Raw genomic sequence first — 21,823 nt, 5'->3', positions numbered from 1 at the left:
TAACACAGAACACGCAGCCAGTGACGCACCAAACACACACCACGTTTAGTGACCAATAAATCAAGCGCCACAGGTGGTGTAAATGACAGCTCAGGGATGTGTAATGATGTTGATTTTTTCTGTTCTTGTTCCTTTTTACCAAGCCGGGTTTGTTGGTCCTTGTTTCCCTCTCCTGCTGAGTTCCTCCTGACGGAGTTCATAAGCCAGTCAAAGATCTGCACGTCACAATGGACTGAGATGTCAACTTCCTCCCACCAAAAAAAAGAAAAAAGTAAAGTCGTCATGCAGCAGGAGAACAAAAAGTCATACTACAGCTACTGCACCCCTCTAATTTATTAGATTCTTTCAATCATGTGTTTCATAGGGGCCTCGGAGCACTTCTGCACACTAAATGAGCTGTGCTGGAACTTACACCATCATGTAACCCATAAAGGAAATCTCTTATTCATAAAAAGAAACAAATGTTTGCTTTGATTCCTCCTTGAGAAACTGAATGTCACGGTCCTGGGTCGCTGGCTCAGTGTTTTCTGTTTTGTTTTATTAATCTTTGATTTCTTGATGTGTCTTTGTTAGTTCTTAGGTTTTGGTTCTGTGTCCCCGCTGTTCTGTGTTGGTACTGTGCCTCTACATAAATAGCATCATAATTTCATATTTTGTCAGCACTTCCTAGCAGTATGTAACTACACAATAAATGTCAGGGTTTGCGTGTTGAGATATGAATGGAGGACTCAAGATGCAGGCACTGCTGATGTGAGTGAGCTTTATTTATGGAGAGTGACATACAAACAAAGGCGAGGGAGGCGAGAAACAAAACTAGGAAAACCTAAACTGGGAAAGCTGAGAACCAGATAAGAAACCTGGACACGAGGGAATGGAGTTAAAACACGATGACAAGCAGGAAAAACAGCATGGAGGAACACAGACGGACCAGTAACGCACACAAGAGGACGAATGCTATAAATTAGTGATGGCCCGCTTGAAGCTGACGCTCCGGCGCGTGTGTCAAAAACACCAACACACCGCTTCAGAAGCACTCTGTCGATGCTCGATTCGTTTGGCCACAGTCACGTGATCAGTGACGTCCAATTGTGAATTCCACTCTGCAGAGTGGGCAATCATAATGAAGCAGTTCAGTTTTTTTGTAGATTCAAGCTGCTCTTCATATTTTTGACCAGCAGATGTCACCACAGAGGACTGTGTTAAAAAGCTTCCAGTAATGAATCGTTTTTCAACACAAGCTTCAGAAAGCTTTGTTTGGCCATCACTACTATAAATACACACAGAGGGAAACGAGGAAACACAGGAGGGGGACACAGCTGAGCCTAATGAATCTGACGAGACGGGTCATTCATGTACTGTACATGATGCGGGTAGATGCTGTACGTTTATGGGCTGCAGGAGAGACACAGATTTGTGCAGCTGAGGTTGTTTGGGGTGCCTGCGTGTTCGCCTGCTGGGCCTGAGCGAGCCTCTCCACATCTGTGGCCCGGCGGTCTCTTCTCTTGCTGAGGATCTTAACGTAGTTTGCTGGGACGAGCCGGTGGTCTCACCGTCCACGCTGGCCAGGAGCCAGCCACGCACACGGGGCTGTAGCTCTAAACACGAGGGAGATAGTTGTAAACATGGGGCACGCTCACACAAAAGAAGAGCCCTCATCTGTTATTTCTAAGATAAGGAAAACAAAAACAGAAGGTTTTGGGTCAAAGCACTCAGAATCAAATGTCCCGCAGCCAGTAAAAAGCTCATCACCTTTAGGAGCGAGGTTGAGCATCTCTCCAGCTTGCATAGAAAGCTCCTCCTGAGAAGCAGCTGTAAAGTCATATTCTCCTCTGGCCACCACGTGGTCGTCCTCCTCGCTCGCCCAGTTAGTGTCTAAACCAAGCAAGGAAACTGAATGAAAGACATTCATCATTTTAACTGGTCTTAACCAAAAACAAGTCCTTCTGCTTTTCCTTACACTTGTAAAGTAACTAATGGCATATGGAGCTATGGTACCCAATTTATTTGCCACTGAGTTACACAAAGGCACATATGATGTCATACAAGCAGACTCATCTTTACACGTGTACTGCAGCCCTGAACATTACCAGCTTCAGATTCTATTATCAAACTTTGCAACAGCAGCCTTAATTACTTTGAACTCAAAACAATTAGCACCTGCAGCCACTGTCCTGTGTTGAGTACACCTCTCAAAACAACTAAATGTACTCATATGAATATGTGAGTGCTTGCTGTTCCATCTCTTCAGCCTGCTGCACAAACCTGCTGGGGGGACGTCCTCAAGGTGAGGTGTGTGTCTGTATCCTCCCAGGCTGTAGCCGCCACCGTAGCTGTAGCTGTAAGGCCTGTAGCCACCACAGATGGAGCTCCCATAGGGGCTGTAAGAGGGGAGAAGGAGCTGTTGGATGGACAGTAGGACTGCTGGACCTTATGAGGGGGCACCAGGGGCGCCATCCTGGGCAGGACAGAAGGGCTAGCAGGGGTAGAGGAGCCTGTAGCTAATCCTAAATCTGTAGATGTGTTTGGTGACAACATAAAGATAGAATATCAGTAAAATCCACCCATAATTCATTGCAACATTAACTGAGCAAAGCATTAGTTCAGAAACGTCATGGAGTCGAGCTAAACCACAAACTGAATGAACAGCTCATAGAGTGGCTCTCTTCCACAGCGTGTCCTTTGTCCTTTCTCCCTCCCCTCAACCCCAACCAGTCCTCAGAGGCTGCCCCTCCCTATACCTGCTTCTACTGGAAGTTTCTTCCAGTTAAAATGGTGTTTTTCCTTCCCACAGTCACCAAGTGCTCGCTCAAAAGGGCTTGTTTTGATCATTTAGTTTTCTCTGTATTACAATAGGGCCTCCACCTTGCAGTATAAAGTGTCTTGAGGTGACTGTTGTTGTGATTAACGCTATATAAATAAACTGAAATTGAACTGAGTCAACTTTTCCTCCTGCCTCATCTCCAGCTCTGCTACTCTTCATCTGTACAGACGGTGGAAACACACAATAAATTCACCATCAACCAGCAGCTAGCGGCAACTTTTAGCATGGGATGTTTTCTCACATGAGCTGACGTTATGAACCAGTCAACACACCTTAAATATCCTTAAATATCATTATCACAGCTCTGATTGTTCAGCTTCTCCAATCTGATGACCATATTCTCTTAACCTTAAAAAGATATGTTGATATGTCCAAAAAAGATAAAGATGTGTCAGATTTAATTCCATTTCCTCACTTAAAGTGGAAAAAAGTGTCAGGGTGGGGGGACTGATTGAACTGTGATTGTGGAATTTGCCTCACACAGGTGCGTTCACTGTTGCTTGTTTGAGAATACTGCTGTATATATACAAATGCTGACTGCATAAACAAACTGTTGTACATATATTTTTAGAATTATCTGAATATATTAAGAAAAAGACAATAAAAAACAATGACTTGCAGCATCAAGCGGAGGACTTTAATCTTCTCTTGTTTACGAGTTTGGGGACAGGTGAGCAGAGGACTGACAGATGAAAAACACGAGCTTTCTCTAAGGGTGTTGCCTCTCCCTTAAAGACAGGCTGAGGAGTTCAGTTACTCAAAAGGGGCTCAGAGTAGAGCTGCTATTCCTACACGTTGAAGAGAGGCTGATGAGAAAAGGAGAAAGAGGCCCAGGGCAGACCTAGGACACTCTGGAGAGGCTATATCTCTCAGCTGGCCTGAGGATGTCTTGGTGTTATCCCAGAAGAAGTGGAGGAGGTGGCTGGGGAGAGGGAGATGTGGGCTTCTCTGCTTAGGCTGCTGCCCGGGTAAACCAGTCCTTGATAAGCAGAAGAAAATGGATGGATAACAATAATAAGCAGAAGAAGCTAAAAGACACAAATTTAAAATAAAACATTATTAGTTATTAATTGAAAGATATAATTATTCAGCTATATAATAACTCAGCTTATAAATATATATGTAGGCATTTTTTGGAAGGAAATTATCGGGCAAAGGAACTGAGTTTGTTGGCAAACAGCAGCTACATTTTCTTCTGAACTGACAGTTAGCAAGTACAGAACAAACAGAAATGCAATGAAAATATTTCTGCGGCTTTTATTAATTTCACTTATTAACCAGAACTGCACAAAACAAACAAAAATGCTCAATTAACAGAAGAGAGAGAAATCTAGCGAGACACACTGACTAGGACACGGCCTCAGAGGACCAAACTAGCAGTCAGCCACTTGTACGGCTGTGCAGGTAAATAATTAGTTGCTTTTTTATTCCTGGGACTTCTGATCCTCTCCAAATACACAGGGAAGTACCTGATGCAGCTAGTTTTGGGTACTACCATCACCAAGCATTTAAAAAATCTATTAGAGGATAATAAAGTGTTTTCACCAACCAGAAGAAAAACATATTTTAGCGTATAAAATAGCAGTCTCTTCCAAACAAGTCCTTTAGCATGCTGATGTTAAAAAAGATCATGTAGAGTAAGACAGGCATAGAGAACAGCACTGACTGGGAGAGGCTTTGAACAGATGACATACTCAGATCAATTCAACATATAAGACTTTAACAATGCACAAGCATCTATCAAAAACCTATTTAATCTATCATCTGTGATATTATTATATACAATTATAATGTATTGTTCATCTCCCTTAAATAAACAGGCAGCCTTAAGGTATGAAATATTCATTTGTCTACTGTTTCAGTGGCTGATAGTGCCCCACAGGCCTCAATGTGAGTTTGAAGCCATTATAATCTTCAAGTTGTTTAACGATAAACAGATTTTGAATGAAAGCCACGGAACTTCGGTAGCACAAAAAAGTCTATATTCTTTGTGTCCATATGGATCAGTCATATTACCATTATTTCCCCCTAAGGTTGCCAAAAGCACCAAGTTAATACTTGAAAAAACTGCAGCAATTCACCAAAATAGAATCAAGATTCTGTTTACTTGGTGACAACGCTGCTTTTAGCCTTCAATCAGAAAGCTTGAGTTGGCTAGTTAAGCATCGGGCTAACGTTTAAAGCTTTCACTTTGGGGAAGTAACTCGCATTACTGCTACTGCTGTGTAATCTTGGTTAAATTCACAGCATATTCCAGAAATTACCCTGCAATAACTAACTGTTAGAATAGCGGCACCGTATTGCATCACACTGAGTGCATTTCAATCATTTATCCCGCGAGTTTGCTAGCTAGCAAAATAATAAAAACGATTTTAAAAATTAGCATGTGTAACGTCCACACTGGAGAAAATGATTTACTAGGACTTACGCAAACTCCTCCACAGTGAAAACGTACAAATCCTTCTTGCAGACTCCTTCTTGTATTTTTCGTTTTCCAGCAAACACTAGTGATGTTCGATTCGTGAACGAATCGTTCAATACTCGAGAATCACTTTACTGACTCGTGAATCATGATTCACAAGCCCAACTGACTCACTGACTCATCCCTGTTTCTGTTAGCAAACTAATTCGCTTAGTAGAAATATATCTAGCTTATAATTAAAATTGTGGGGGGGGAAAAACAACAGCCAGTTTCTTAACAAAAGCATTTCTGCTCTGAACTGGAAGAAAAAACCCTGAGTAGAAGCTCACATCAAGAAAATAGCTCCTCGGTTCACAGTAGCATCGCTCTGCTAACATGCTAACAGCACATTTGAGCTACTCACCCCCTCCCTTCCTGTGCTGAATCGTAAGCGTAAGCAAATCACTCAGGACTCGCTCACCCCCTCCCTCCTGTGCTGAATCATAGAGCGAACGAATCACTCAGGACTCACTAACCCCCTACCTCCTGTGCTGAATCATAGAGCGAACGAATCACTCAGGACTCACTAACCCCCTCCCTCCTGTGCTGAATCGTAAGCGTAAGCGAATCACTCAGGACTCGCTCACCCCCTCCCTCCTGTGCTGAATCATAGAGCGAGCGAACGAATCACTCACTCACTCACTCACCCCCTCCTGTGCTGAATCATAGAGCGAGCGAACGAATCACTCACTCACTCACCCCCTCCCTCCTGTGCTGAATCATAGAGCGAGCGAACGAATCACTCACTCACCCCCTCCCTCCTGGCTCACAGCTTCTTCTTCTTCTTCTTGGTTGGCAACCAATGTTAAGGTGCATTACCGCCCCCTGGCTCACAGCTCAGTGGACATTTAGATGAGAAAATATATATTTAACACATTTAAGGAAAATACTAATAAAATACAAATAAACAAAATAAATGTTTATTAAGCAATTTTGATAGGAAATTGCTTAATTTTAGAAATGTTTTTGCTCTTTTTTGCTCTATAAAATAGTTGTTTTTTTTTTAATTCATTCATTCATCTTAGCAGTGGGATTTACATGAAAAGAGAAACAAATTAAGTTTGAGTGAAAATGTAAATTTTTTGCACTCTCTGGTCAACTGACTCAGTGAATCAAATGACTCAAAAAACCCGATTCACTTTGGTGAGTGACTCATTAAAACTCGATTCAGTAAAAAGAATCAAATTTACCATCACTAGCAAACACTCATTAAAACGGCCTCCAGGCACGTTAGTGCGCTCACCCCCGACTTTTCGGGGAGGGGGGGGTCACACATTGAAACAGACTGACGTGCAGAGGTACAAGGCAGCCCAGGCAGAGAAATGTTGCTTTTAGACTTTGCCATTTTATTTCTCTATCTGATAAGAAAACTATTCAATCAGATAGTTATTTGTGGTGAATGAAATACAGTTTCAAGACGTTTTAAGCACCAAATCCGAAATAGAAGCACTACAATATATCCAAGATTTTTCAAGGATTTCAAGCACCCGTACGAAACCTGCATATGCAGTTGATGATTGTTAAAATAAAATAGAACATTTTCATCAATTTCTTGTTTGCTTCGGAATCTACGACATGGCTATATACAGAAAAGCTCGACATGTTATGCAAAAGAAAAAAAATACACGAACAAAAATTCTCGTAATTGTCAGTTTCGTAATTTCAAAATTCTCCAAAACTAACATTTTCTTTGATTGACTCATATTAAATTGCCTACGGTCAAATTTAGCGTGAACAATATTACACAAACAAACATGTGTGTGTGCGCCTGCGCATACATCAGAATCACTTTGATCCCTTGTGACGCGGTAGCTTTGCTTCGATCCTTCATGACGTGGTAGCTTTGCTTTGATCCCAAAACCCATAATACGAGCGCTCACCCATTATACTTTATGGCATAACGGACGTTGACCTGACACCAACCCAAACCCTTTCCAGATGTTTTCAGAGCATTTTACAAAAGAAACCAAAACAAGTTCAGTTTTGTTTCTAACCAATTCACAGAGCAAACAGACAGATCGTGGCTATTAAAGTCAACAAGAGCGACCCTGAAATTCTGCAACAGGCAAAACTGACCAAAGAACAATTTCAATACGAGACAGATTATCAATCCAAGGAAACTGGATATATAAAACCTAAGCGTTTCAATGACCTCGAACAACTACTGAAGGTTAGGCGAGCACCTGAAAATGGTCAACCATTATTTGTTAGTCTAATCAAACAGATGTTGGCCATGTTTCTGAGGTCGGTTTTCTCCTTTTTTATGTTGTTCTTTCAGTTTTTCTCCTGAGATGAGGTATGAAGTGTCTGTGGTGCAGCTGATCTGGTCTGTCTCGAGACAGTCCAGGCTGCACTCACCTGCAACAGGTGGAGACTCACCAGAACATTCAGACCTCACAAATTGTGTCTTTCTCAACTCTTCTATAAAGGGTTTCTCTCAGGAGAGGAAGGCAGTGAGGCCTGGAGGAGGTCCACCCCATCACGAGGGCTGGCTAGGCTTTCGCAGCCTGTGTGAGTGTATGTGTCTGCACGACCGTGTTTATTGTTTTATATATTTCAAAAAGACGCATGTCCTCACATCTGCAGTTTCTTTGGTGGATCTGGTCTCGTCTGTCTTGAGACAGTCCAGGTTGCATCCACCTGTAACAGGTGGAGACTCACCAGTACATTATGAACTCTGAATGTGTGTGCAGTGTGCGCAAAAGTTTCCATGTTCGGATTTCTTTGGGGGAGTTTATCTCTGGATGTGTGCAGATGTATGTGCATTCATGTGTGCCTGCATGGAGATCTGAGGTTGGCTGGTAGGATGGACCTCTGCGCATAATCACATGTGTGTGCAAGCATTTCCGTGTTTGGATTTCTTTGGGGCGGTCCATTAATGTAAATAGCAGTGAAGCGGCCCGCTCCCGGTTTTTCCTGCTTTCTTTCCCGCACCTGGATGGCGTCTCAACCTCCTCATGAGGGCTGGCTAGTTTTTGGGAGTGTGTGTGTGTCTGTACAACTGTGCTTATTGTTTTGTGTATTCCAAACTAACAGGATTATGACATCACATATATTTAGAATCTTACCACCAATTTGATCCTTTGATCCTTGAATCCATAAATAGGGGTGAGAAGCGATGACTTTTAGTCCATTAATCACAGCATTTATGTTCGCAGAATTGAAACGTTCGCCAGAGAAGTATTTTGAAACATCTGGATCCTTTTCGGAGTAACTGTTTACAGATTCCAACATGTCTCAGAGAAAACAACCCTACAGATTTTTAAGGTAAGTTTTCTTTCTTTTTTCTTTTTTTCTGTTGTTCACTAAAAGAAAACGGACTCACACAGGCTCACCTCTACATGGCTGCCGTCTCCTCTAACCCTGCATGTTTCTAAGGCAAGTTTTCTCCTTGTTTATGTTGTTCTTTTAGTTTTTGTCCTGAAATGAGGTTTGAAGTGTTTGTGGTGCACCTGGTCTGGTCTGTCTTGAGACAGTCCAGGCAGCACCCACCTGTAACAGGTGGAGACTCACAAGGACATTCAGATCTCACAAGTTTTGTGTTTCTCAACTCTTCTGTTGAGTGTTTCTCTGAGAAGAGGAGTGCAGTGAGGGCTGGTGGAGGTCCACCGATATAAAGGGTGGCCATGTGTGTGTATCTGTTAATGTCTGGATGTGTGCAGACTTATGTGCCTTAGTTTGTGTATGCGTGGAGATCTGAGGTTGGCTGGTAGGGTGGACCTCTGCACATAATGACAACTGTGTGCAAACATTTCCGTTATTGGATTTCTAGGAATTTGGTTTCTTTGGGGGACAACTGCTTAGTGCGTGTCAGAGTATGTCAACTGCTCAGTGCGTTTGAGAGTATGACAACTGCTCAGCGCGTGTGAGAGTATGTCAACTGCTCAGCGCGTGTGAGAGTATGTCAACTGCTCAGTGCGTGTCAGAGTATGACAACTGCTCAGTGCGTTTGAGAGTATGACAACTGCTCAGTGCGTTTGAGAGTATGACAACTGCTCAGTGCGTTTGAGAGTATGACAACTGCTCAGTGCGTGTGAGAGTATGACAACTGCTCAGTGCGTGTCAGAGTATGTCAACTGCTCAGTGCATGTGAGAGTATGACAATTGCTTAATGCGTGTCAGAGTATGTCAACTGCTCAGTGCATGTGAGAGTATGACAATTGCTTAATGCGTGTCAGAGTATGTCAACTGCTCAGTGCGTGTCAGAGTATGTCAACTGCTCAGTGCATGTGAGAGTATGACAATTGCTTAATGCGTGTCAGAGTATGTCAACTGTTCAGTGCGTGTCCGAGTATGTCAACTGCTCAGTGCATGTGAGAGTATGACAATTGCTTAATGCGTGTCAGAGTATGTCAACTGCTCAGTGCATGTGAGAGTATGACAATTGCTTAATGCGTGTCAGAGTATGACAACTGTTCAGTGCGTGTGAGAGTATGTCAACTGCTCAGTACATGTGAGAGTATGTCAACTGCTCAGTGCATGTGAGAGTATGTCAACTGCTCAGTGCATGTGAGAGTATGACAACTGCTCAGTGCGTGTGAGAGTATGTCAACTGCTCAGTGCGTGTCCGAGTATGTCAACTGCTCAGTGCATGTGAGAGTATGTCAACTGCTCAGTGCATGTGAGAGTATGTCAACTGCTCAGTGCGTGTCCGAGTATGTCAACTGCTTAGTGCGTGTGAGAGTATGTAAACTTGTCGCGGGGTCCTCTCCGAAACTTCTCCCGAACAAATGCAGGCGTAGTCAGGAAGCATTCAGTGTGGATAGTTTATTCTGCCGGCCTCCCAGGTGCACAAAAGATTATTTACAAAGAAAATAGAAAACTAACTTAAGTCAACACAAAACAAACATCTATATACAAAACACAGTCTGCATGTTACCCTCTCTGTAACATCTCACCGAAAAACAGCCTTCTTTTTTACCCCATGGCCCCTCCCACTAGGCATAATCGTCATCTCTTTATTATTTCTTTTACCAAACACTCTTTTCTCCTCAGCTTATTTCCAGCTGTATTCCTACAATACATATATATGTAAATACAGACATTTATGGCCAATTCCAGGCAGCCTACAGTGTTTCACAATAACAAAAAAAACAAACAAAAATAATGCAGTTCTCGTGACCTTTCAAGCGCGCCCGAACCCACTATTTGAACCCCGGAACACCATACCATCGGCTTGCATAACCACTCGTACAATCGGCGATCACAGCGAGTCTACGCGACCGACTTTATTAAAGGTAAGTGGGAAAAATATGTTGGCCACCCTCTGCGCCGCTCAAAATATACCTCTCACCCCTTTTTGTTTATCTGCCCAGTCGACGAAAAGACGCGCAGCCACCGTAATTGTAGAAACTAATGGTGGTGGTGTGTGTATGCGCCCAGATCAGCTGTCTGTGGCCCGGGACAGTGTAACTCCGTCACTTACGCTTAGTGTGTGTGAGAGTATGACAACTGCTTAGTACGTGTGAGAGGCAAAGAAGCCCCCCAGCCAGGCTGAGAGGACCCCCAGAGCCCCAGCAGCCACGGTCGATTACAGCGCCGGTGCAGAGAGCGCCCGCCGAGGAAACACTGGAGATATGACACAATAGGATATATACAGGGTAAAAAGATAAAATAAATAAGAAGGGATACAATATAAATGTAAATAGAGTAAGAAGATAAAAAATGAATAAGAATAAAATCGATAAATATTAGGTAAAACCTAAATTAATAAATAGAATAACAGGATAGAATAAATAAGCATAAAATAAATAAACGTCAAGTAAAAGCTAAATTAAAAAGTTGGATCTTGAGCCTGTTCTTAAAAACATGTAAGTTCTCTGCGGCCCTGAGCTCCTCCGGCAGGCTGTTCCACAGATGAGGACCATACCACTGAAACGCTGCCTCTCCGTGAGTATGTGTCCTGACTTTGGGAACAGTCAAAAGGCCATGGACTGGCAGCCTGTCCAGGGTCTACCCCGCCTAAAAAAACAGCTGGGATAGGCTCCTGCACCCCTCCGATCCTTATGATGATAAAGTGGCTTGGAAAATGATTGAACCAAAAATAAATAAATAAGTTTTTGATGTCACAGAATAACAATGTAATGGCATTTTGTTTTGTTTTAACAGATCATGGCTCAGCAGTGGACTGTTGGAGAAGTATCTCTTTGGCTTGGGGAAAATGAATTGGCAGATTATCAACAGGTAAATGGACTGGTTCTTATATAGCGCTTTTCTACTCTGTCCGAGCACTCAAAGCGCTTTATACAGCTAATTCATTCACCCAATCACACAAGCACTTCTAAGCTTTAGTGCTAAGTATCTAACATTCATACACATTCACACTCCGATGGATGCATCGGAGAGCAACATGGGGTTAGTATCTTGCCCAAGGATATTTGGCATGCAGACTTGAGCAGCCTGGGATTGAGCCACCGACCTTCTGGTTAGTGGCTGATCCGCTCTGCCACCTGAGCTACAGCCACCCCAGGTCTTTGTAGGTGAGCATTTCTATGGATGTGCCATATCAGTGTCCACGGTGCTCCACAAGAAAACCAACATATGAAAAACTGCTGAAACATCAACAGATATACCATGAAAGTAAATGAGGATTCTTCATTGTCTGCAGACTAGAAGACTGTCCCAGAAAGTTTTTGTCTGTGAAATCTTTGAAAAATCACATAAGGAAGAAACATAAATATCAGAAACAAGGATTAGAGTCTGCCCCAGACTGTGACCCTGTCATCCAGGAAACTGTTGAATTTCCCCAATCATCTGAACGAGCTCTGAGTGAACTTATAGAGAACTTTACATGGGCCAGTTACACCATACACTGGTGTGTTTATACCCAAGCTGCATTTTCTGCTACATTATCCTCGGCTCATCCTTGATTATGGGTCACTCCGCTCTCATTGGTGCATGAGGTTTGAAGCCAGACATCAATTTTTCAAGACAGTAGCAAGAATCACCAATAACTATATTAATATTTGTCAGACTTTGGCAAAGAGGAATCAGCTTCGTCAATGCTGGGAGTGGCAGCCTGAATGGATCATCAGGAGCGATCATACACAAGCAGCAGTTAATAACTTGTCACTTCAAGAACTTCCAGTGAACTTGCAGATTTGTTTGCAGAACTTGGAGACAGCCGTTACTGTGGATGAGAAACTCTGGACGAGTAAATGCATCATTTTAAACTCTGTAAAATATGCAGTTGGAGATTTCTTCATTTTGGAACTTGTGCATGCAGAGCAAATTCCACTGTTTGTAAAAAAAATAGTCCTGATTGTGTATATCAGGGCAAAATGGTTTCTTGTTGGAAGACTTTTTACAACACTGGAGTTTATAAGACACCTTCAATCATACCACATCAGAGAGACTGATGATCTGTTGATATTCAAGCCTGGGGATGAGGTAGACTTTCATGCTTTGGACGCATACAGATGTGATGGTCAAGACTTCATTACACTGATCCACCGACCTTTTAAGGCAGTTCATACCAAAGTTAGGTAAGATACATCCTAAACCATGACTTTTTAGTTAGGAATTGTCAACCACTGTTAAAATGATTTTAACCACTTTTTGGCTATTCCACATGTCTGTCATCATCTACAGTCACTAATGAACGCATAGCTGTCTTTTTAGTAATGTTTTATGATATTTTTATTCTTTATCTTCGAACATGCTCATTTCTGTTTTGATCGTGTCTTATTGTTTTTCTGTGACACAGACAATGAAATCGATGGATCGACTCTTCTGCAGATGACTGAAAGAATGAGTGAGCGTCTTTTTCCAAAAGTGAAAGACCAAGTGAAATTTTTGTCTGCTGTAGAGAAGCTGAAAGAGTGAGTCTTAAGTTGACTGGACATGATTCACTGAATTGTACATTCATACAATTCAGTGTTTCCCCTCCCCTAGGTTTACGGTGTTGGAGGGTGGGGGGCAAGGGGTTGACGCAAGCCCTGTTCTGTTTCTCCAGCGTTGATGTGCATCACACACCCATTTACTTTCAAAATTGAAATGTCACAGCCACTCTTACTCTCTGTTATGATTCTGTTTCTGTAGTTCAGCAGCTGTTATTGTACGTTTTAAATATGCGGATATTCCTGATGCAGGACACAAGGACACGCATATTCATGTCTTGTAACAAACTCTAAACAGATTTCTTACTTCTTCTTGCAGTGGAAGGCAACACAAAGAAAAGCATACTGTGTCAGCACTCCAACCTATGTTTAACTGCAAAGTGCAGTTTCCTCCAGCTGTGCTCACTGCGTTGACCAATAAAGATGCAGCACTAAAGTCACCCACCAAGAACAGACTCAAAAACATGCTTGTTCAAGCTCTGTTTGACCACTTGAGTAATGAGACAATGTAAGTCTATATATAATTAAGATTTGATTCATTTAAAATACAGTATGTACATCAGAATTTAAGTTCATCATTCAAAATTTGCAGGTATCCCTCTCATGTGCAGTATGTAGAGCGTCTGAGGACTGTCCTTCTGAGTTTTCCTTTCTTGAAGGAGAGTTATGGCTCTGGATATGTAAGTATTCCTGAAAAGCAAACATTGATAAAATTGTCCAACAAATTGTCTTTGAATTGCCTAATTATTGGCTAACGAGTGTAACATGCTAACATTTTCATTGTTACATATTCAGAGGTTATCTGTTCCCTTGTGGCCACTACAATACAAGTATTAGTATTGTGATTTTTGAGGCAGATCTCGTCCAGTATGGTCAAACAATAAATAAAATATCAATTGCTCTTTTAAATTAATTAATGTTTCATTTCTCTGTGAATTCTCAAGTGAATGGTGTGAAATTCAGCATTATATTAGCTCTGTTTGCCTTTGTATCAGGATAGTGTAGTTTTTGTATTTAAAAAATTAAATTTGAAAATAGGGCAGGGATAGCTCAGTAGGTAGTGTGGTTGCCCCATGATCGGAAGGTCGGGGGTTTGAATCAACTGAACGGCTACCCTGAGGTACCCTTGAGCAAGGTACTGTCCCTACACACTGCTCCCCGGGCGCCTGATTAGTGGCTGCCCACTGCTTCACTGAGTGAATGGGTTAAATGCAAAGAGAGAAATTTCCCTGTGGGGATCAATAAAGTATACATTATTATTTTTATTATTCAAAGGTAGAGGTATTAACATATAGACTGAAAGATCATGATGAGTATGCTTGTAGGACATAATGCCATTGATACTTTATCTAATCTTTATCTACCTTTTATAGTGTATGTAGCCAATCTAAGGTGCTCCAAACCTTTATATCATCTGTTCGATCAACTCCTAAGAGTTAAAGAAGAGATCTGTAAATAGGAACTAATTAGGTTATGACATGATTACAGCAAACCTACCAGCTTTATGTCACTCAAAGTTTTCTGGTAAATGTCTTGTATAAAGGGAGGACCTAGTTGCACCTATTTATGAATAATTAGTTACATTTTTATCGTTTGTAGGATGTTCTGCATGAGTCTCTCAGGAACAAGTTTAAAAAGGAAAGAAGACCACTAGTAGACGTAGAGGAAATTGAAAAAATGAGACAGAAATACTCAGTTCCAAATTCAGGAAGAAAAAGATCATCAGATATCCAGCCCTGTATCCTTTTGAAAAAACCAAGGCAAGTTAAATATGCTCAATGTTTGTTTGCCATTTTAAATTGTACATAAAAGTTAAAAGTATTGTTTTGGGTTTTTTTCTCTCAATATTTGCTAAACTTTTTAATAACCAGGATATCAATCCTCTTGACAATGGGGAGGATGAAAGGAGCACCGACCAACATGTATCAGTGATTAAGCAAGAGTGCCAAAAAACTAGGCCAAATGTGGATGTCATTCGAACGCACCTCAGGAAAATACAGAAGTACAGAACACACTACGTTCTTCAGCATACTACTGAAGAGGTTCTACGAGAATTCCCATGTCTCACTATCCCTGTTGTGGTGAGTGTTTTATCAAAAACTGCAGCAAAAAACAACAATAACAATAGTGCACGGCAAAAACACGAATATGTACTGATGTGCTGCACATTTATACAGACTTCTAATAATCACGTACCTACAGGACAGGCAAAGTGACTGAATCAGCAGATTTATTTCATGAGTAATAAAAGTACACTAACAGAACACTAACAGAAATTGCAACATTGACTATGTCTTTCTCTTTGGTTTTATTTTCATGCTACAGGATAATTTTGGACCAATCTGATGCCAATGATAGTTTTTTGGGAAGAATAGTCTAAACATCCCTTTTGCACAGCAATGTGTACTTGAGAATTAAAGTAAACAAATGCAAAATTATAATTTGTTCTCTAATGATAATTGATGTGTGAAATAATGATTGTTCTGGTTTGCTATATAATGGTATATATTATGGTACAAAGCTAATATGTATATGTTTATCCTTTATTTTAGCTTCTTGAAGAGGCTTCCATGTTACTTAAAACTGATGTGGACAAAAAAGTAATCCGAGGATTCAGTAAGTTGGCAGCGAAGCTTGTGTCAATAGCCCATAACAGCAACCTTAAAAGCCTCTGCTTAAAATCTGTTGATGAGAGCCAGACAGACACTGAAAGAAAAGGTGAGGGCACTTGGCAATAATGAGCAAAAACATTTTTAACTCCTATCTCAGATACCACTTTTTAAGGTTTCACATACAGCACATTAGTAAACACAGTGTCCCTTACAATATCCACAGACTGACATTGTCAGGCGTGGTGTGGAGGCGAGGAAGAAGGAACCCAAACGCAGGACTCACAGGTAGGTGAAGACTGGTGTTTATTGTGATGGCGTGAGCAAACAGAACAGAGGTAGGAAATGGCTGGCTGGCTGGCTGGACGACTGACTGAATGAATGAATGAAGGAAGGACGGACGGACTGAGTGGCTGGCTGGCTGGCTGGCTGGCGGAAACGACAACATAACATCAATGACACGACAAAGAACTGGTGAAACCGAGGAACTTAAATACACAGGTTGAATGATGACAATGATTGGAAACAGGTGAGTACAGGGCTGAACATAATCTGACTAATGACACAAGCTGACACGGTGAACAAACAGGAAGTGAAACAGGCAGTGGCAAAATAAACTGAACATGAACAAAACTGAAAGCACTGGGTCGATGACCCAGGAACCCTGACAGTACCCCCCCCCCCCAAAGGCCGGCACCCGACGGCCAAAAGAAAGAAAAACCAGAACAGGGCGGGTGGAGGGGGCCCAGGACGGAGGGACGGAGTCCAAAACAGAAACAGTTCAGGTGGGCGGCCGCGAGGAAGGCGGCCGAGACGAGACGGTTCAGGAAGACGGCGGCGGCCGCTGAGCTGGTCCGGTGGGCGGCCGCGAGGAAGGCGGCGGCGGCCGCTGAGCAGGTCCGGTGGGCGGCCGCGCCGGCGATGACGTCCAGAACGTGGCTGGGGCGACGGCGCGGCAGCCGCAGGACCAGGCAAAGCAGAGGCTGATGCCGAGGCTGAGGCTGGCCCAGGCGAAGTGGAAGCTGAGGCTGGACCAGGGGAAGCAGACGCTGAAGCTGAGGCTGAGTCTGGACCAGGTGAAGCAGAAGCTGAAGCTGAGGCTGAGTCTGGACCAGGTGAAGCAGAAGCTGAAGCTGAGGCTGAGTCTGGACCAGGCGAAGCAGAAGCTAAAGCTGAGGCTGGCCCAGGCGAAGCAGAAGCTGAGGCTGAGTCTGAGGCTGGCCCAGGCGAAGCAGAAGCTGAGGCTGAGTCTGAGTCTGGACCAGGCGACGGCACGGGAGCCGGGGGTGACAGAGCCACAGCTTTAGGGCCAGCGGGCGCGGAAGCCCCTGGCTGGAGACAGGCAGGGCCAGCGGGCGCGGAAGCCCCTGGCTGGAGAGCGGCCGGGCCAGCGGGCGCGGAGGCCCCTGGCTGGAGAGCAGGAGGGCTCACAGCTGGCTCTGGGTGCTGTGGCTGCAGGTCCGGGAACTGAACAGGGTGGTGGATGAGTGACTGAACTGATTGGACTGACTGGACGGGAGGTGACTGGACTGACTGGACGGGAGGCGACTGGAGAACAGGACACTGAGCTACAGGGGACGACTGGACTGACTGGACTACAGACTGGACAGACTGGAGGACGGGAGGAGACTGGAGGACAGGGAACTGGAGGACAGGAGGAGACTGGACTACAGGGGACAGGAGGACAGGAGGAGACTGGACGACAGGGGACAGGAGGGAAGGCTGAACAGCAGGTGAGGGAACTGACTGGAGTGGAAGCTGAACAGCAGGTGAGGGAACTGACTGGAGTGGAAGCTGAACAGCAGGTGAGGGAACTGACTGGAGTGGGGAAGCTAAGGGATGAACAGAGGTTGGCGATGCTAATGGCTGAGCTAACGACAGAGTTACCGAGGGGGATAAAACTGCAGCCTGGGCTAATAAGGCTGGTGCCTGAGCAGGGGACACCTCAGCTAGCCTAACCAGTGATAGTGCCAGGGCGTGGAAAGCTGAGTGAGGAGGTGGAGGAAGTGGTGAAGTAGCAGGTGGACTGGTTAGCTCTTTCAAGCCTCTAGGGAGGTCAGGCTGGGTTGAGGCTGCCCTCAGCCTGGGCGCTGGGACAGGCACGGGAGGTGGCTGGACACCAGTTACCCCCCACCCGGGAAACAAGAGCGGATGTGGAGGTAGACTGCGTCGCAGCTGCCTTCTTCCTAGGAGCTAGCACAGGTGTGGGTGTAGGCTGGGCCCTAGCCATCTGAGGTGGTGAAACGGCTGAAGGGGAAGGCCGAATCTGGGCCGCCGTGCTGGTGGGAAATGGCTGAGTAATGGGTGTGAAAATAGTGACTGGGTGTGTGATACAGGCAGGTTTATCTGGGATTGTTCTGGTCCTTCTGCCACCACCATTTATAGTCTTTGGAGGAGCACAGCAGAAAAACTCTTCCCAGTCTACAGAATCCTCCAGGAGGGAAACATCCCATGAATCAGAGATGAGTCTATTAGTTAATCTGGGTGAAGAGTCAAATGAGGAGGGTGGAAAACAGTTACCGGAACTCACCACCGGGAGTTGCTGAAAATAGTCCGTGTTATGGCGGCGTGTGCCCCGCTTTCTCCGGGAAGAGGAAGCGGGCGGGGTACACAGCCGAGCCTCTGGCGCGGGAGCCTCTGTTGAGCCGAGGTGGGAGGCATAGCCGCTGTGCCGTGGCGAAGTGGAGGATCCGGCAAATGAGGCAGGTGACGTGTGAGCGAGGAGCGGATCCGCGAGAGGGGGAGCCGCCGAAGCGCGGCGCGAAACGCCCACTCTCCGCGGCAGATGCTCCGGTGCATGGGAGGTAGCAGGTGGGTGAACGCGGCGTCTCCGAGGCCCGCCCAGAGCCAAGCGAGTTCCCTCGAAGACGTGCTCTCGCTCCGCGAAGAGCCGCTGTCTCTCCTTGAGCTTTTCCGCCCACAAGGAGAGCGCTGCCTCCTGCCGCTCAAAAAGGTCCGAGTCCGCTGGGTTCCAGTCGTGTCTTCGTGGCACGGGTCGTGTCATTCTGTCAGGCGTGGTGTGGAGGCGAGAAAGAAGGAACCCAAACGCAGGACTCACAGGTAGGTGAAGACTGGTGTTTATTGTGATGGCGTGAGCAAACAGAACAGAGGTAGGAAATGGCTGGCTGGCTGAACGACTGACTGAATGAATGAATGAAGGAAGGACGGACGGACGGACGGACGGACTGAGTGGCTGGCTGGCTGGCTGGCGGAAACGACAACATAACATCAATGACACGACAAAGAACTGGTGAAACCGAGGAACTTAAATACACAGGTTGAATGATGACAATGATTGGAAACAGGTGAGTACAGGGCTGAACATAATCTGACTAATGACACAAGCTGACACGGGGAACAAACAGGAAGTGAAACAGGCAGTGGCAAAATAAACTGAACATGAACAAAACTGAAAGCACTGGGTCGATGACCCAGGAACCCTGACAGACATTTCTCCTTTCTCGTCTCTGCACTGATGTACTTTAAGATTTAACTGATACACCCTCGATGCTATATATATCTCTATGAGGATTTTCAGTCATTAACACAATGTTTATCCCAAAAAATGTTCAGTGGCAGCTAAACTTGCTCTGCAAGTTCTTTAGGACTCAAATTATTTAAAGCTAGCAACTTACAGAACTGAACAACATTTTGGGGGTTTTGTATAAATGCTTAACATTTACACTGAATTACACTGAAAAGTTAATTAGGTATACATTTACTGCACTAATGCTTATGTTCTGCAAGACATTCAACTCCTGATGAAGGTACTCATATGGCCTTTACTGCTTTGTATTAACAAAATTGGCCAGAAAATATTTACATATTTCTCTTTATTTTCCAGGTCAGATAGTAAACACAGCTGTTCTTCTCCTGCCATCTATTTTCAAAGAAAATGCCGCTCATCTCTCCGTCATAAATAAGGTAAATTTAGATTTTTTTTGGTATGGTGAGGGGGGGTCTAAAACCAATCCAGTATTTTACAGGAGTTTCATACTTTCATTGGGACACCTGTTGTTTATGCTTATTTAAACTATACTCCTCATTTCAAGAATTTAATTTCTGTTTCAGGATCCACACAGCCCAATACCTACAATCGTACTTAGCAGCAGTGACAGCAAGCCCTTGAGTGATTCAACTGAGGGCAATGTCCAGATGGATGGACAAAAAATGATTCTGGACAGTGGGGAAATGGACATTTCATTGGCGATGGGTATTGTCTTCTCCCTGTACCATAACTACAATGTTGCCTATCCAAGTGAACTAAAAAAGACATTTTGCTTTTTGGAGGCATTTGTTCTCAACTTGGGAACTCTGACTACACCTGTACCAGTAGCTGTGCAAAGAGTGGCAAATGCATTAAATATCTCCTAGATTGCCAGCATAGTGCAGGTGAGAGACTGAAATTGTCCCAATGTGGACTAACAAAGGACCATGAGTCCCACATTAAACTTAACTTACATAACTTAAGGCTGCAGTTCATTGATAATTTAAATAAAAAGATTGTTCTTGAAATAGTTTTACTGAAAATGCAAACATGCTGATGAAAATGTGTTGTTTAATTGTCTGTTATGAAAGTATTGCTATTTCTAATGTAATGATTGTTGTTTTATCTATAGTATAATATTTATATGTATTTATTTATAGTATAGTAAAGATATTCAATTATTACTGTTTAAATGACTTATATGCTATTATTAGTAGTGGTGTTGTGCTTAGCGTTAAAATGCCTTTTTGTCTTTTTCTGTAATACAAAGTGCCAATAAACCATTAATATATGTCTATGTGCTTGTATTTATTTTACCCTACTCTAGTTAATTCAATTTAAGATGCATTTTATTTTGAAAGATTTAAAATGGTTCTTTAAAGAACCACTCAGAAAATAGTTCTTCAAAGAACCATTAAAAAAAAGGTTTTTTTGAAAAACCTTTAAAGGTTCTTTAAAGGGGATTTTTTCAAGTTTTTGTAATGCGACAGGTTAAAGAATTAACATTCAGCTTACCCTCTGAAATGTCAGTGTGCATCTCAGATGTGTTGTTGTCATCAAGGATGATGTGACGTACCAGCCAATCCATCACCGCACCCAGCTGCAAAACTGTGACGCAATCTGCTGTGGTGGCATTAAAGTCCTGCCAGTTTACAGCGGCTGATTTGGTCCCTAAAATCCAGAGAGTAATTATTCATGGTAAGGAATTCATGTGGACTCTAAGCGTGTGGGCAGGCAAGGACATTTAAACAGTGAGGCTGACGACCTCTCCTTCATTTCTGTCAAACAAAATTGTATGACACGTTTCCAGCGGTTAGTATCATGGTTGCTAGGCAACCTGGGCACCACAAGCTCAGCATCAAACATTTTCATTTCTTTGGCTCTCGGAGGAGGCGGACGCACTTTTTCTCCTCTCCCTTGTCTTCCCTGCTAGTTCTTATGTCCTTGTCTAGTCTCGTGTCTTTTTTGGATTACTTTCCCTGGAACACTCTCTCACAGCCTGTGTCTAAAACCTAAAAGAGAATTATGGATTTGATCAACTGGTCTCTTCTGGACTTCTCAGAAAGGGCTCACTGAAGGTGGCATGGTTAAGAGCTTGGAGGCGCTTACGACTGCAGTGAATGCTCAGAATAACACCTCTGAGCGTATGTATGTTGGATTACATCAGGAAAGAATCAACTCAGAACAACATCTCTGGGCGGAAGCTGGATTACATCTCGGATCAGTTGGCTGCGGTCGTGAGGTCTCAGAATCTGCTATGTGAGCAAAAGAGTGACAAGACCACGGAATCGACGGCTAATAACATCATGGAGAAACTCGCAGCTATTAACGGGAGATTGAGAGACCAGTGTCGGAGTGTTAAAAACAGCTTGAAATTTTCATGAGTTGTTTGCAAAAGAAAACCATCATAATGCGGCTACCCCTTTGGCGCCAGCTGTGGGCTCAAGGCTGGAGCCGAACAAAAACTCCCTGATAACGACTGTGTTGAGTCTGTTCCTTCCCATTCCCTACAAGGCCACATGGGTTGGCTGGAAGACTGTTTACTTAGCCTGGCGGGTCGAAGGACACTGTCTCAGCTGAACTCTGGACACGCACACACATACATAT

The 21,823-nt window shown here is 43.7% G+C and overlaps 2 protein-coding genes across 2 annotated transcripts; one reads left to right on the top strand and one right to left on the bottom strand.

The window, feature by feature from the left end:
* Positions 1 to 703: 703 nt before the first annotated feature.
* On the bottom strand, positions 704 to 5,425 carry LOC148094653 (uncharacterized). The gene is made up of 6 exons (XM_087837467.1): positions 5,418 to 5,425; positions 5,250 to 5,372; positions 3,663 to 3,800; positions 2,263 to 2,378; positions 1,750 to 1,872; positions 704 to 1,595 (listed from the first exon to the last, which is right to left on the bottom strand). The coding sequence occupies exons 1-6, from the start codon at positions 5,423 to 5,425 to the stop codon at positions 1,345 to 1,347; spliced, it is 759 nt and encodes a 252-aa protein (XP_087693593.1). The 3' UTR covers positions 704 to 1,344.
* A 5,968-nt stretch (positions 5,426 to 11,393) lies between these two features.
* LOC148094652 (sterile alpha motif domain-containing protein 3-like) lies at positions 11,394 to 20,198 on the top strand. Its single transcript, XM_087837514.1, has 10 exons — positions 11,394 to 11,465; positions 11,752 to 11,761; positions 12,988 to 13,102; positions 13,440 to 13,628; positions 13,713 to 13,800; positions 14,720 to 14,884; positions 14,992 to 15,201; positions 15,673 to 15,838; positions 19,574 to 19,653; positions 19,801 to 20,198. The coding sequence occupies exons 1-10, from the start codon at positions 11,394 to 11,396 to the stop codon at positions 20,101 to 20,103; spliced, it is 1,398 nt and encodes a 465-aa protein (XP_087693640.1). The 3' UTR covers positions 20,104 to 20,198.
* Positions 20,199 to 21,823: the final 1,625 nt, after the last annotated feature.

Source organism: Neolamprologus brichardi, unplaced genomic scaffold, assembly GCF_056152115.1.
Source record: "Neolamprologus brichardi isolate AB-2024 unplaced genomic scaffold, ASM5615211v1 NODE_ptg000033l+_length_6344489_cov_1, whole genome shotgun sequence".
NCBI lineage: Eukaryota > Metazoa > Chordata > Actinopteri > Cichliformes > Cichlidae > Neolamprologus > Neolamprologus brichardi.
Note: the sequence above shows the minus strand (reverse complement) of the source record. Positions and strands in the feature narration are given on the sequence as shown.